The sequence below is a fragment of the Capricornis sumatraensis genome, chromosome 2 (genome assembly GCF_032405125.1).
Source record: "Capricornis sumatraensis isolate serow.1 chromosome 2, serow.2, whole genome shotgun sequence".
NCBI classification, from domain to species: Eukaryota; Metazoa; Chordata; class Mammalia; order Artiodactyla; family Bovidae; genus Capricornis; species Capricornis sumatraensis.
The window spans coordinates 210,379,192-210,394,112 of record NC_091070.1 but is presented as its reverse complement, the minus strand read 5'-3'; the positions used below and the strand labels follow the sequence as shown (position 1 = coordinate 210,394,112).

At 37.7% G+C, this 14,921-nt stretch overlaps 1 protein-coding gene across 1 annotated transcript in view; it reads left to right on the top strand.

Annotated features, from left to right (window-relative positions):
• AGO3 (argonaute RISC catalytic component 3) overlaps positions 1 to 11,629 on the top strand; it is a 113,747-nt gene extending 102,118 nt beyond the window's left edge. The window contains exons 14-19 of the mRNA XM_068966319.1: positions 1,725 to 1,815; positions 3,649 to 3,843; positions 4,114 to 4,248; positions 6,669 to 6,770; positions 10,748 to 10,947; positions 11,521 to 11,629. Coding sequence (XP_068822420.1) covers positions 1,725 to 1,815; positions 3,649 to 3,843; positions 4,114 to 4,248; positions 6,669 to 6,770; positions 10,748 to 10,947; positions 11,521 to 11,629 — 832 coding nt within the window. The remainder of the gene's footprint in view (positions 1 to 1,724; positions 1,816 to 3,648; positions 3,844 to 4,113; positions 4,249 to 6,668; positions 6,771 to 10,747; positions 10,948 to 11,520) is intronic.
• The last annotated feature ends 3,292 nt before the right edge of the window (positions 11,630 to 14,921 follow it).

Here is a 14,921-nt window from a genome sequence, read left to right as displayed (position 1 = left end):
AAGTTCCTCAGCTCTCACTAGAAAGTATTGAGAACTTTATTTTTCAGATGCATCCAGCTTGTAAAACCTTTTCATTGTTGGTGGTCACCTTCTTGTTTTTTTTTTTTTTTGGCTGCGCTGGGTCTTCGTTGCTTTTAGGCGGGCTTTCTCTAGTTGCATCGAATGGGGGCTACTCTTTGTTGTGGGGCTTGGGCTTCTCCCTGCGGTGGCTTCTCTTGCTGCAGGGCACAGGCCCTGTGTGCTCGGGCTTCAGTAGCTGCAGCACGTGGGCTCTGTGGTTGCAGCTCCCAGGCTCTAGAGCAAAGTCTCAGCAGTTGTTGCACACAGGCTTAGTTGCTCTGCGACGTTGTGGAATTTTCAAACCCATGTCCCCTGCATTGGCAGGTGGATTCCTATCCACTGCGCCACCAGGGAAGTCCAGTAGTCATCTTCAAGCAGATGTCATGAGGCTACTCACCTAGAAGGTGAGGGAAGGCTTTCTTCCTCCTTTAGGGACTTATGGTGGGGTTAGGGGAGAAGTGAAGTGAAGTGAAAGTCGCCCAGTCATGTCCGACTCTTTGCGACCCCGAGGACTATACAGTCCATGGAATTCTCCAGGCCAGAGTACTGGAGTGGGTAGCCATTCCCTTCTCCAGGGGATCTTCCCAACTCAGGGGTCCTCCAGCATTGCAAGTGGATTCTTTACCAGCTGAGCCACCAGGGAAGCCCACAAATTAGGGGAGGAAGTGAAAGTGAAGTCGCTCAGTCGTGTCCGACTCTTTGCGACCCCATGGACACCAGGCTCCTCCATCCATGGGATTTTCTAGGCAAGAGTACTGGAGTCGGTTGCCATTTCCTTCTCCAGGGAACTTCCCTACCCAGGAATCAATCCCCGGTCTCCCACATTGTAGACAGACGCTTTACCGTCTGAGCCACCAGAGGGGGCATGTCAATTAAGTAAATCAGTTAAATAACTCATATCAATTACTGGGGTCAGTGGGACAACAGATGTTACTGTTACATTGCCGTCATGTCTAAAAGCTCTTAGGATGTATGAGACATGATGACCTAGAAATAGGGTGCTGGGGAAGAGGCATAATGTTATTTGGAGAATCAAACAATAGGTTTCCTTTTAATAGTTGAAGCGACTAGGGCTCTAAAATCTTAAATGTCTTGTTGACACAAAAGCTCTTTTTTTCCTGTTTTTCCATACTGCCTCTATTTCCCATCGCTATTAAATATATATGAGATTCATAAATATGATGAATATAGGATTTTATCAAGCCCAAGAACTAAGACAAATAGTCATTTGACTTTCAAGAATACAATTTTAAAATAAAATGAACCACTAGCTACTTTATGAGTATTAAATATATGGTACTCAAATTTTACACTTTTGTTCACGGGCGGGGAAGTAGTAGACTCCCTTAATCCCTTCCAGTGTGATTTAATGATTCTTTATCTCCTTTCAAGATTCCATTGGCTTAAAATGTAAGTAGATTAAAGAAAGGTTGATATAAATTGATGGGTTAATATGAGGAAATTTTATCATTTTATGCCTATTATGAAGAATGCTAGCAGCAACTGCCGTTTACAACCATCAGCACAGCTGCTTAAGGCAGAAACTGTCTGAAAAGGATCTTCTCTGTTCTATACCAACAACTTGGAATTGTGCTGCCCTAGTGTGAGACAGATGCAAGCATAATGAAAAAATTTATCTAACTCTTGTTAAAAATGTGTTTAAGACCTTCTGTGTTCCAGCAACCAGTGATCTTTTTGGGAGCAGATGTCACTCATCCGCCAGCTGGTGATGGGAAGAAGCCTTCTATTGCTGCTGTGAGTATCAGGCAGGTTTATCTTATCTCCAGTTTACATGAAGATCAACATTTTGATTTTAACTTTCTGAATTTCAATGACATTTTCTTTGAAATAAACTTTTGTAAATATATATAAAGTTTTAAAAATACATTTGTGAAGTTTTACAGATTATGTATCTTTATATAGATCTGTCCGGAGCCAACTTCAAATGTTCTTTGGATTTTTTAAAAAAATGATTATTCTCTAGTTCAGAGGCTACAGGTTCCATATATATCTATTAGATCAAGTATATTAATTGTATTACTCAGCTCTTCTGTGTCCTACACAGAAATTTGTCTGTTTGGCCTCTCCATAATTGCATATTTTCAGTTACTTTTTATAATTCAAAGAGTTGATGTATTTCAGTCATATCATTGTTACAGAAAGATGTATCACATACAAGTTTGGTGCATTGCTTTTTTTCAGTATAAAATATCTTCACCTTTGTCCAGTTTAATACTTTGCACTTGAATTCTTTAATACTGCTTCTCTTAACATCTGCCTCTTCTATCTCTTGCCTACCTTTATTTCTTTCTTAATTTTCATTTTTGGCTGTTCTGGGTCTTCGTGGTTGCAAAGGCTTTTCTCTAGTTGCAGTAAGTGGGGGCTACTCACTAATTGCAATGCATGGGCTGCAAACACAACAATATTAAGACACAGAAAGAAAAAATTAAAATAGCTACTCTCAAAACCAATATTAACTTCTCCAGTGACCAGATACAAAGCATAAATACAACACAATCAGACTGAATATAGAGTCAGGACTTTTTATCTAGGGCATTGCAGTAAAACAGGAAAAATTCTTTTAAAATTTAGGAAGCATAACAGTTCTTAAAGTGAAAGAAAGTGGAAGTCGCTTGGTCATGTCTGACTCTTTGCAGCCCCATGGACTATACAGTCCATGGTATTCTCCAGGCCAGAATACTGGAATGGGTAGCCATTCCCTTCTCCAGGGGATCTTCCCAACTCAGGGATCGAACCCAGGTCTCCCACATTGCCGGTGGATTCTTTACCAGCTGAGCCACCAGGCAAGCCCGAGAATGCTGGAATGGCTAGCCTACCCTTCTTCAGGGGATCTTCCCAACCGAGAATCGAAACAGGGTCTCCTGCATGGCAGGCGGATTCTTTACCAACTGAGCTATCAGGGAAGCCCTCAAAAGAGGATGCCAAAATCATGACTTCTGGGGTGGTTTGCTAAATTGTAAGAGAAATCAGGTGTTTGAATGGTTGTGATTTAGTTGTTAAATCGTGTTTGAGTCTTGGAGACCCCATGGACTGTAGCCTGCCAGACTTCTCTGTCCATGAAATTTTCTAGGCAAGAATACTCGAGTGGGTTGCCATTTCCTTCTTCAGGGGATCTTCCCCATCCAGGGATCAAACCTGGGTCTCCTGCTATGCAGAAGGGTTCTTTACCAGCTGAGCTGTCAGGGAAGCACAGGTGTTTGAATGGATCCTCTTTTTCACTTTTCTTCTTCCTCTTGTTCTCTTTATACACATCTTTTTGTCTCTCTTTACCAATATTTAGGTTTACCAGCAACACCTGTAAACTAGAATCAAATTGTTAAATGTAAAGTGCAGCCTACTTAGAGGAAAATAGTTTTTGACCCTAGACTGGGTCTTTTATTCTGTTCTTCACTGGAATTGTCTGTTTTCATTACTTTCCGAATGAACAGTGATTGTTAAGGTTATAGTAAAATACACATTTAAATGTAATCTAGGTACTTTTTTTCCTATTTTTTGTGGTAAAATTCATCTTCATACACTTTTGATTACCTTAATTTCTAATTTTTTTCTTTACTTCTTCCAACCTAGGTTGTAGGTAGTATGGATGCCCACCCAAGCAGATACTGTGCTACCGTAAGAGTTCAGAGACCCCGACAGGAGATCATCCAGGACCTCGCTTCCATGGTCCGAGAACTTCTCATTCAGTTTTATAAGTCAACTCGGTTCAAGCCTACTCGTATCATCTTCTATCGGGATGGTGTTTCAGAGGGGCAGTTCAGGCAGGTTGGTTGCCCGGGATTCTCCCATACTATGGTTATATCAGGTACTGTATTTATAATGTGGTGTCTAGTTCTGAAGTTAGAAGCCTTAATTAAGTTTAGAGCTCCTACAGTCAAATTTTGACCCTTCCTTAGATTTTCCCGTTTAAAGTGTTTATTGTAGATGTGTAAACCTATAAATTAATAAGTTAAGAAACTGAGTCTAAATCAGTATCTTGCTTTGAAGTATGTATAGAACTGACTCTATCAAATCTTCCCATTTGATCTTCTTTAGGTATTATATTATGAACTCCTAGCAATTCGAGAAGCCTGCATCAGTTTGGAGAAAGACTATCAACCTGGAATAACCTACATTGTAGTTCAGAAGAGACACCACACTCGACTGTTTTGTGCTGATAGAACTGAAAGGGTAATCTTGCGTCTGTTGTAACACTTATTGTCCCAAGCAAAGGTTATATCATATAGTTCATAGAGCACTTAACAAAGGCTCTCTGCCAACAGCAGGATTTCTAACATATGGTAGTAGGTTACAGCAAAACAGCTTGATTATGAGTATAGAGGCATCAAAACAGGATAATTTTTTTAACCTCCTAGAATTTCTGGGAGCACTCCAAATGTTCAGAATCCCATTATACTTTTTTGTTGTTGTGAAGAAATTTAGAGTTTTAAAATTATTCTTTTTATTCATATTTTCCTTCAATGTTCAGAAAGAAAAAGTTACGTCCTAGTTTCAAAATCTCTTGTAAAAATTAATTTTATAAATAAGGGACATTCTAGAGTGATTAGTGAAAATTCATGCACGCTAACTTTCATTCCCAGTGCTCTGCCTCCGTGTTGCGCACCTTAGAGCAGAGAAATCTGAGGATTGCAAGGGTTAGTGTCCTCTTGGGAAGGGGGATCATTAGAAAAGACTGAGGAAGAGAAGAGTGTGTCTTGTCTTTGGTATATATTTTGATACCAGGTCTTTGATTGCACTCATTGTATAACTTTGAGCAAATAACTTAAAATCTCTGTGCCTATTTGTTTTTCTAAACAAGGTTTGGATAGCATTAATATTTGCCTTATTTTGGGTTTTTGAAAGAATTTTTTAAAATTAAAACATGTTAATATACTTAGAATGGTGCTTAGCACATGCTGAGCACTCGGTGGAAATTAACTGGTTGTAGGATGGTGGTAATGGTTTTGTGATAGAGAAAGAGGGCATGATGACAGGCACTGTTCTGGGTCTTTTTTATAAGTTTAACTCATTTAGTCCTCACAAACAACACTATGAGGTACTTTATTATTATTATCCCCATTTTTCACAGGAGGAAACTGTGCCACATGGAGGTTAAATAACCTCCCCAGGTTACAAAGCTAGTGCTGGGCAGAGCTGGGACTCAAATTAGGCAAGCTTATTAGGCAGTGTTGCTCCAGGGTGCTCTTAATACTGTCCTTTACCACACCTCTCATAGCAGTAATGGTAGTTTTATTCTGGCCTCCATGTTGTTAAAGTCCTTTGCCCCAAATTACTAGCTACATTTCTATACCTAGGAAACCAAAGCTTTCTTCAGAAGTTGGATTCTAAGTTAGATTTAATTATTTCTTGCAACTGGTGTTTAATTGTGCCTTTCCTTCATTTATTTGCTTCTCTTTCACCTTTGCTGTCAATACCTCCTAATCATAATAGATGAGAGATCATTATAAATGAGGAAATAGGCACAGCAAGGAAAGCAGTGTGTCCTAGATTTCATGACTGGAGACTCGGTGGCACTGTGATATGAACCCAGGCATTCTGCTGCCCCTGTAAACAGAGTGAAACTGTTTATATATGTATTAAAAGGAGATCTGTGTGTTAAGAATAGGCATAATTTAGTAAGACTGTGGACTATTTTCTTTGTTTTGTGAGTTGGGGAAGGCTAGCTGGCTGCCCTGCAAGGCTGTAACTGAAGCCCACGTCTGGTGGTGTTCCCTCACACGGCAGAAAGAATATCTGAGTCAGTAGGATAGTTTCTGATTTGTTAGCCTTATAAACCTCGACTTATAATGATTTTAAATGTGTTAGGGAAAAGGAGCTAGAGGTAAGTGTATATATATGCATTTTGAATTGTTTTGTTGGGAGCCTTTCATTATCAGGAACTTCTACCTGTTTCGTTCACATCATGCATTACTTAGAGACAACCATGGTGTCTATTTCCTTATAAGATGTTGAACCTGCTAATAGGAAATAAAAGAAATAGGGCCTTTGTAGTCATTTCCATGTTTGACTGTCTGTCCTGGCCTTTACTGTATGCTACTGGGCAAGTTATTTTATATTCCTGAGCCATAGTTTGCCCCCAAATGGGAATGCTTAACTTGCAGGATTATCAGAATTAGAAATAATGTATGTAAAATCCTGACATATAAATAGCTACCAAATGGTGACTCTAGCTTATGTTGTTGTCAGCATCCTTTCACTCTAAAAATATAGGGTTCTCTGAGAAAAATGCTAATTTTCATAAGAATTACACATTCAGAGAACCTGCCATGCACGGATGTTATAAATTGGAGCACTTAAAGTTACTTCTTAAAGAATTTTTTTAAGTGTTCAACCCATATTGGGATCAACTACCAGCTAAGCATCTATGGAGATGAATAAAACTTTGTTGATCAGCTCTCACTTTTAGCAACTTTTAAGAATAGGAACTAGGACTAGAATGAGGCCTGCTCTTAATGCCTTCTCAAGTATTATTTCAAGCTGCAAGTAGTGAAGCATGGGATCAGCCTGTGTATTTATATCTTTTTAAAGTGCTTTCAGATGCATTCTTTACCTTTGACTTGTTTGTTTAAATTTTGACCAAATGAATCTAGGTCGGAAGAAGTGGCAATATCCCAGCTGGAACAACGGTCGACACAGACATTACCCACCCGTATGAGTTTGATTTTTACCTCTGTAGTCATGCTGGGATACAGGTAAGCCCAGACTTTCGGTGAAGTGATTCAGTTCAGGAACTTCCATTCTTCTGCATCTCAGAAAAAGGAGAAAAAAATATTCTTTTCCACACTTCAGATTGTTTACATCTGAAGTTAGATGAAACTCTCAGTAACTAAATCGTATCCCCTTTTTCACATGGAGAAGGACTTATTTCTAGAAAATAACCAGAATATAAGTAGTTTAATAGAAGTCATCTCCTGAAGCTGGGTCTTCAATTTAATGTAACCTGACTGTTCCTTTGACATATTCTTTTTGATAATAATACTTCGTAGAAAACTTTGTCATTTATTGGCAGATATTGAGCATGTGAGAGAGTTTAGTTGTAGAATTACAAACTTTAAGTTTCAGTTACATAACTTTTTAAGTCTTGTCTTATTTTCAGAAAATCTTCTTGTCAATTTGTTAGCTATACTTGGTAGCACATAAGCTGTAATTCAATGCTTCTCAAACTGCTCAGCAACAGAGAGTGAATCCACATTCCCATGATGTCTGAGAGACATCTGTAGCCCTAAACTATGTTAGTCTACTTGCTGTTGATTAAAATAGAAACTTCAGGAAGGTACACTTAACTGTGTATCTTAAAGCTTTATATGTTCCACATACACTAACCCCCGTTTCACTCTTAGGGCTTTAAAATTATTGTCCCATTCATTTATATATGTTCTTATATCTGCTCCTCTTTACAAGCAATGTGGTACATTTTTATGGTGGGTGGTAACAGTCAACAAAACAAAGTTAAAAGTACCTTCTGAGCTAAAATCTGTATCATTTCAGTACATATTTTAACCTCATGTTTCCCTCCATGTATCCGAACACTACTGCTATAACTTCTTAATAAATATAACACAGGGGAGAAAAAGATTCTCTGTTCATGTAAATTTTAGAAATGCTGATTAAACAGGTGAGGTTTTTTGTTTTTTTTTTACTTTAGAACTTTTCGAAGCTATTCACATGCAAGTGGTTATTATGAATTTTCAAGACAGGACTATTTCTCCAATGTATTTAACCAGAAACTTTAGGGACCAGTATTTTGGGGGTACACCAAATTGAAAATTCACTCTAGTCAGCAAATAACCAGGAGTATTTCACAGGGACCAAAGACCATTCTTTATATGTCTTCCCAGATTTATTATAATTTCAAACTTCTCTGAAATAAAAAAGAGAAGTCTTGGGACTTCCTTGGCAGTCCAGTGGTTAAGACTCCATGCTTTCTCTGCAGTGGGTACAGATCTGATCCCTGGTTGGGGAACTAAGGACCCCCATGCTGCAAAGCATGTCCACGGAGAAAAGGAAGTGTGTTTCCTCCATACCCACATTGTTGAGAATTTTCATTATAAACGGATGTTGAATTTTGTCAAATGCTTTTTCTGCCTCTATTGAAATGATCATATGATTTTTATCCTTAATTTTGTTAATATGGTCAAATCACATTGACTGATTTGCAGATATTGACCCATCCTCACAACCTAGAATAAATCTGGGCTTTCCTGGTGGCTCAGACTGTAAAAAATCTGCCCACAATGTGGGAGACCTAGTAGGTTCAATCCCCGGGCTGGGGAGATCCCCTGGAGAAGGGAACAGCTACCCACTCCAGTATTCTTGCCTGGAGAATTCCATGAACAGAGCTGGAGCCTGGCAGGCTACAGTCCATAGGGTAGCAAAGAGTTGAACACGACTGAGTGACTTTCACTTTCAGTCATCGTTTATGATCCTTTTAATGTATTGTTGAATTTGATTTGCTAATATTTTGTTGAGGATTTTTGTGTCTGTGTTCATCAGGGATATTGACTTGTAATTCTTTTCTTGAGACGTCCTTGTCTGGTTTTGGTAGAAGGGTGATGCTAGCTAACCCTGTAAAATGAATTTAGAAGAGTTTCCTCCTCTTTTATTTTTTGGAAGTTGAGGAGGATTGGTGTTAATTCTTCCTTGAATGTTTAGTAAAATTTACCAGGAAAACTATCTGGTCCTGGAAACTTTTATTTGTTGGGAGATTTTTGATTACTCGTCATCAAAATCAATTTGATTCAATCACTAGTAATCATTCTGTTCAGATTTTCTATTTTCTGCTCCATCCTGATTCTGTTTCTAAACCATCCTCCATATTACTACTGACGTTATTGATACTTTATAAACCCCCAGTCTTATCGCACCTAAAGTCTTTCCTGCTAAACAAAGCTGTGCAGAGCTTTCCCTGCTGCCTACAGATAAAAGTTCAAATCCCTAAACATATCATTCAGTCTCATTCCAGATGTTCATTTCAATTTCATTTTTTTCTCCGTAGGCTCCATATTCTCTTCATCTTAGTCAATTAACTGTTCCCTAAATCTGCCATGGAGTTTTATGCCCCCTGTGTTTTGTTAAGGCCATTCATTGTCTCTAGTGTCTGCTCACCCCACCCACCCCCGAAAGGCCAAATCTCCCTCTTTGCTCTCTTGGTGAAGAACCCTCAGGGCTCACTCTCAAAGTTACTTCCTTTGGTATTCTTATACAGGACTAAGTACCAGTAATACTGGAACTACTTACTGGCAGTTCTATAATCATAGATGCTCTGTTTCCTTTACTCCACTGAATTATGTTTCCAAGAGAGGACAAACTTTTGACTTTGTTTGCTTGGTTTTTCTTTGCAATTCACAGTCTGTAGCATAGTAACTAATATATAGGCACTCAGTTACATGTTCTGGGTTTTAAAAAACACATAACATACAGTGCGCCATTGTAGCTATTTTTCAAGTGTATAGTTCTGTGGCATTAAGTAATTCACATTATTGTCCAGCCACACCACCTTCTGTCTCGGGAACTTTTTCATCTTTCCAGACACTCTGTTCTCATTAAATACTAACTCCCTGGTAAAGAATCCACCTGCAATGTAGGACACCCTGGTTCGATTCCTGAGTCAGGAACATCCCCTGGAGAAGGGATAAGCTATCCACTCCAGTATTCTTGGGCTTCCCTGGTGACTCAGCTGGTAAAGAATCCGCCTGCAATGTGGGAGACCTGGCTTCAATCCCTGGGTTGGAAAAATCCCCTGGAGAATGGAAAGGCTACCCACTCCATAGTGGAACTCTACTGGAGAATTCCACGGACTGTATGGTCCATGGGGTCGCAAAGAGTCAGACACGACTGAGCAACTTTCACGTTCACTTTTCCCCATTCCCACCTCCCTCCAACCCATGGTGATCACCATTCTACTTTCTGTCTCCTGTGAATTTCACTATTTCAGGTACCTCATATAAATGAATTGCACAATACTTGTATTTTTGTGACTGGTTTTAGCATAACATCATGAAAGTTTAAGGCTTCCCAGGTGGCACAGTGGTAAAGAATTCGCCTACCAGTGCAGGAGACACAAAGAGATGCCAGTTCAATCCCTGGATCTGGAAGATTCCCCTGGAGAAGGAAATGGCAACCCATTCCAGTATTCTTGCCTGGAAAATCCCATGGACAGAGGAGTCTGGCACGTCATTGGGGTCACAAAGAGTGGGACAGGACTGAGCATACATACGCGCATGTTAAGAACATAAGCTTTAGAAACAGAAAAGTTGTCCTTTATCACTTAAAGGACTGTGCCTTGGAAACATCAGGTTTCATCCATGTTGCAGTATGTGGCAGATTTGTCTTCCTTTTTCAGACTGAATAGTATTCCATTATATATACAGAAACACACACGCACACACACTACCCTTTATTATACATTCAGCCATCAGTGGATACTTGAATTGTGTCTACCTCCTAGCTATTGTGAATGATGCTGCTTTGAACCCAGGTGTGCAAAGATCTGTTCGAGTCCCTGTTTTTACTTCTTTTGGATATATACCCAGAATCAGCTAAATGTTGTGTTTCCCCCCCGCCCCCACTGGATTATTAAACTAAGATGTATTTTGTTAATGTACAAAGCTGTGGTAAATATTTATTTAGAAGTTTAGAAATCAGCAGAATATTCCATTGCCTCCTATAGGGTACCAGCCGACCTTCACACTATCATGTTTTGTGGGATGATAACTGCTTTACTGCAGATGAACTTCAGCTGCTCACCTACCAGCTCTGCCACACTTACGTGCGCTGCACACGATCTGTTTCTATACCTGCACCAGCGTATTATGCTCACCTGGTGGCGTTTAGAGCCAGATACCATCTCGTGGACAAAGAACATGACAGGTAATATAGACTCGTAACAAGTACAGGTTCTCACCCAAATCCAAATATGCTCTGGGTGTTAGGATTTTCTTGGGAAATGTCTTTTAAGTGTTTATGTGTAAGTGAGCATATATGTGCCTCTCTATTTGCCATAAAGTACTGCCACTTAGAATTAACATTCCACAGGCTATGAAAAGAGTCAAGGAGCCAAATAAAAAGCACTGATAGAACTAATTGTCCAAGGTGAGGGTTCCTATTAAGATGTACAGTCTAGGCTTATTGGTAATAGTGTGAGGTAGTGATTTTGTTGCTTTACCATTAGTTCAGGGGAGAGATTATCAGTAATAAAAGTGATATATTCAGACAAAATTGTAGGATGTCTTGGATTTGCTTCTAAATAATCCTGGGGAGGTGAGAAAAGTAAGCCAGAATTGGCGTCGAGTTCATAATTATTGAAACTAGATGACAGACATGTCAGAGTTCACTACACTGGCCTCTTTGTTTTTAATTTTAAAAAATTTTCTACAAATAATATTCAGAATTATTACATCAGAATAGGGATTGGTTTTGTGCTCATTGCCACTTTCCTTACAGTGCTGAAGGAAGTCACGTTTCAGGACAGAGCAATGGACGAGATCCACAAGCTCTTGCCAAGGCTGTACAGATTCACCAGGATACCTTACGCACAATGTACTTTGCTTAAAAAGTCTAAGGATATTCTCTGAGAGGAAGAACTGGAAGATGAATCGACATACAACTTATGTTTCCAGTGGAGTCAGCTGGGTGAGGATGCCTCCAGCCATACAGAAACCAACACTGCCTGGGGGCCAGGGTCTGATTTCATGTTGATGCAGGAAGATTGTCTACTTCGTCGAGGAACACAGCACCATTATGCAATATGAAACCAGCCAACTGCTTTTTTGTGCGGTCTCCTGTAGGAAGTATCGCGGTTGTTTTGTTTTCACTTTCTTGTAGTCTAACCCTTTTAATGCCTTTACCTCAAGTTGCTTGGCAGCACAACTCTTTGCAAAAAAAAAAAAAAGTAAAGAAAAAGTAAATGAAGGTTTTTTTAAAAAAAAACTACACCTATATGAATAATCAAAGTGATTGTTCACAATGATGTGTGCAAAAAAATTAATGTGCATTCATGTATTCTTGTAAAAGTTATCTGTGTATTTTACATATATACATGCATACCGCATATGCATATATATCTGGATCTACACTGACAGTGGATATATATGCATCTCTGTATATATTTTACAGTTCATTCCATCGGGGAACCGTCTTTCCCTTTTATTATTCTCCCACCGCCACTTTCATTTTTCTCTCTACCTCCCTTGCCACATTTTTTTCCCCTGATGCTACCAGTGACATTCAAATATTCATGTAGCTGGTTCATTTGAATATGAAGCATGGCAAACTAGATTTTTATTTTGCACACCCTACTCCTATCTCTTGTCTCATACACAATTTTGAGTCCTCAACTCTTGGTATTGCTTTCCTAAGAAACAAAATTATTTTATATATACATATATATATATATAAAATATGGTTTTGTGAGAGTGAATGTCTGCCCCCTCCAGCCCTCAACTTACATTTGCCATTTGTGCAATGTGTACATAAGCAGTAGCACCTAAACTATTCTTTTTCTTTAGTGAATTTGTTAAAGCTGCTATTTAAAAAAAAAAAAAAATTGTCAAAAGTTGTAACTCCTCTATAACTGATGCTACTATTCTAAAGTCTTCTGTTTCTATGTGTTATACATGGAAATCCCTTAAAGCTTTTATAAAGGGTAAATGTTTTACATGATTGGAATCATGTAGGGTTGAGGTCTCTGAAATTGGGTAGAGAGAAGGGGTTGTTGAGGTTTCTTTTAATTTTTTTTGCTAGTTTACTTGCTGCCTCTCATACCTTAATGTGATTTTCATATATATATTTTTATATATATGTGTTGTATATATAAACATATATGTATGTGTTTTGAAGTATAGCTTCCTTTTCTTTTATATTTATTAGAGTAGTGCTTTAATAATTATAGAATCGTATTGGCAACATCTTTTATAGAAATATAATGTTTATTTTAAGAACTGACGATTTGTTTTTGCTCTCTTTAGTGCAATAAGCAGTTTTAAAAGAAAGCTGTGTCTGTTTTACATCTTTACCACACATCGTGGGAGAAACAGGCACCTCCATAATTTTAAAAGGGCAAAGTAATATAGCCTTAATTTCAGAAGGAAAGTTTTATAATTTTCAAGTTTAAAGCATGTCTTATAAAAATCATTATGAAAATGAAGGAAGTTAAATTTCCTAAATGAGTCTTGACCTTGAATATTAGAAATAAAGTTGAAGAACTTTGATTTAATTAATGACAATGACTAGCTTAAGATATACAAGACATTTAAATTTTTGAAAAGAGCTCGTGTTTGCTGAAGAATCATACTGGTAAGCTGCCAGTTTTCATCTACTAAAACGAGTCAGGAAAATATAAAATGATATTTTTAAAACTTTATTTGCTAATTCATCACTAGTGTAACTTTCCTTTTAAAATTAGGGAGATGGTGACAGAGGAAGTTAGGACTTTGATCATTTGAAATGAGTTAAATCACTGAAATGTTGAAAAACTTTTTTGCAGAACTTTTGTTTTATTAACTTCACTTTAAGATCTTAAAAAATACTATAAAGCTGTCAAAACCGAGTTTATCAGTAACCTTGGATTCAAGGGAGCTTTGCACTTTGTAACTCATGAAAATTGCATTTAAATTTTTTTTTTTTTGCACTGGTTCAGAGTGTAGATATTACAGATTGTTTCCAGTGGGCATTGTTGTTAACCTTTCAGAATTCCATCTGCACATGAAAACAAATGGATTAGCTCTTTAGTTTCTCTCTTACCTATTATCCACGTAATGCCAATTTACTGTATTTTGAGCCTAAAATCTGAGCCCATGTCCTCCAACAGGTATGAAATCTTTTGTCCCCCTGCCGGAAAATTAAGAAAGTACTGTATTTTGTATGTTTATTATATTGAAGTTGCTGAGATGCAATTTACAACACTGTTTCAAAGCTCTTTACATAACGTAATATTTGTATAGTATATACATTTTTCTCCCAACCGCCTCTCCTCCTCCAAAAAATGTCTATAAAGGTTGTTTTTTTTTTTTTTTACATTGAAATTTCACTGAATATAATCCAGAACATAGACAGGAGAAGGAAATAGTATATCTTAGATGGTAAAAACCTGATGGTGTATGTTTGCTCAGTATGAGTAAAACATCTTCCTTAATCAGTGAGAGTTTCACAGATTCATGTGGGAGACTTTAGGGCCTAGGGAAGAACTGTAGATAATTTTCCCGTTTACCTGCTTTACCTAATTTCAGTCACCTAATCTCACATGTGCTAAAGTAAAGCCCACAATTTAAATCTATTTAGAAGGACTTTTACAGAGGAAAAAAAAATTTTTTTTAACATAAAGCTTTACCTTTGAAATGAGTTCTTTATAGGGTGCTCTTAGAATTTCAACATTGCTAGTTTAAAGTTGGTTAACTTGAAAGAATATGTATAGTATATTTCTATTTTGCTTACTAACAAATTGGTGTATCAAACTTGATTATAAGAAACTTTGTGCTTAGAATTTTAAGATAAAAGACTAAATGGCACATATTTTTTGAAATTTGTTTTAATTGTTGTACTTCTGGTGTAGAATCACTGATCTTTTTTATTTAAAAAAAAGGAGAAAAAAAAGATTGTTTTGAGTTTAAATGGTCATGAAACTGAACAGTGACCTTTCTGTTCCTGCCCTTGCTCACTAACTACACATACAGTGAATGCTAAATTTCTCTCTGCTGTTTTCTGTGATATATGAGTGACTTTAAAATGTCAGTCCCAGCAACTGGTGTAATAGATTTTCTTGTGAAGAATTGGGAGCTTAATGTATATTCTGGATGGCAAATATGTAAAGTGCTGATACGTGTTTATATTACAGTATCAAGTTAATG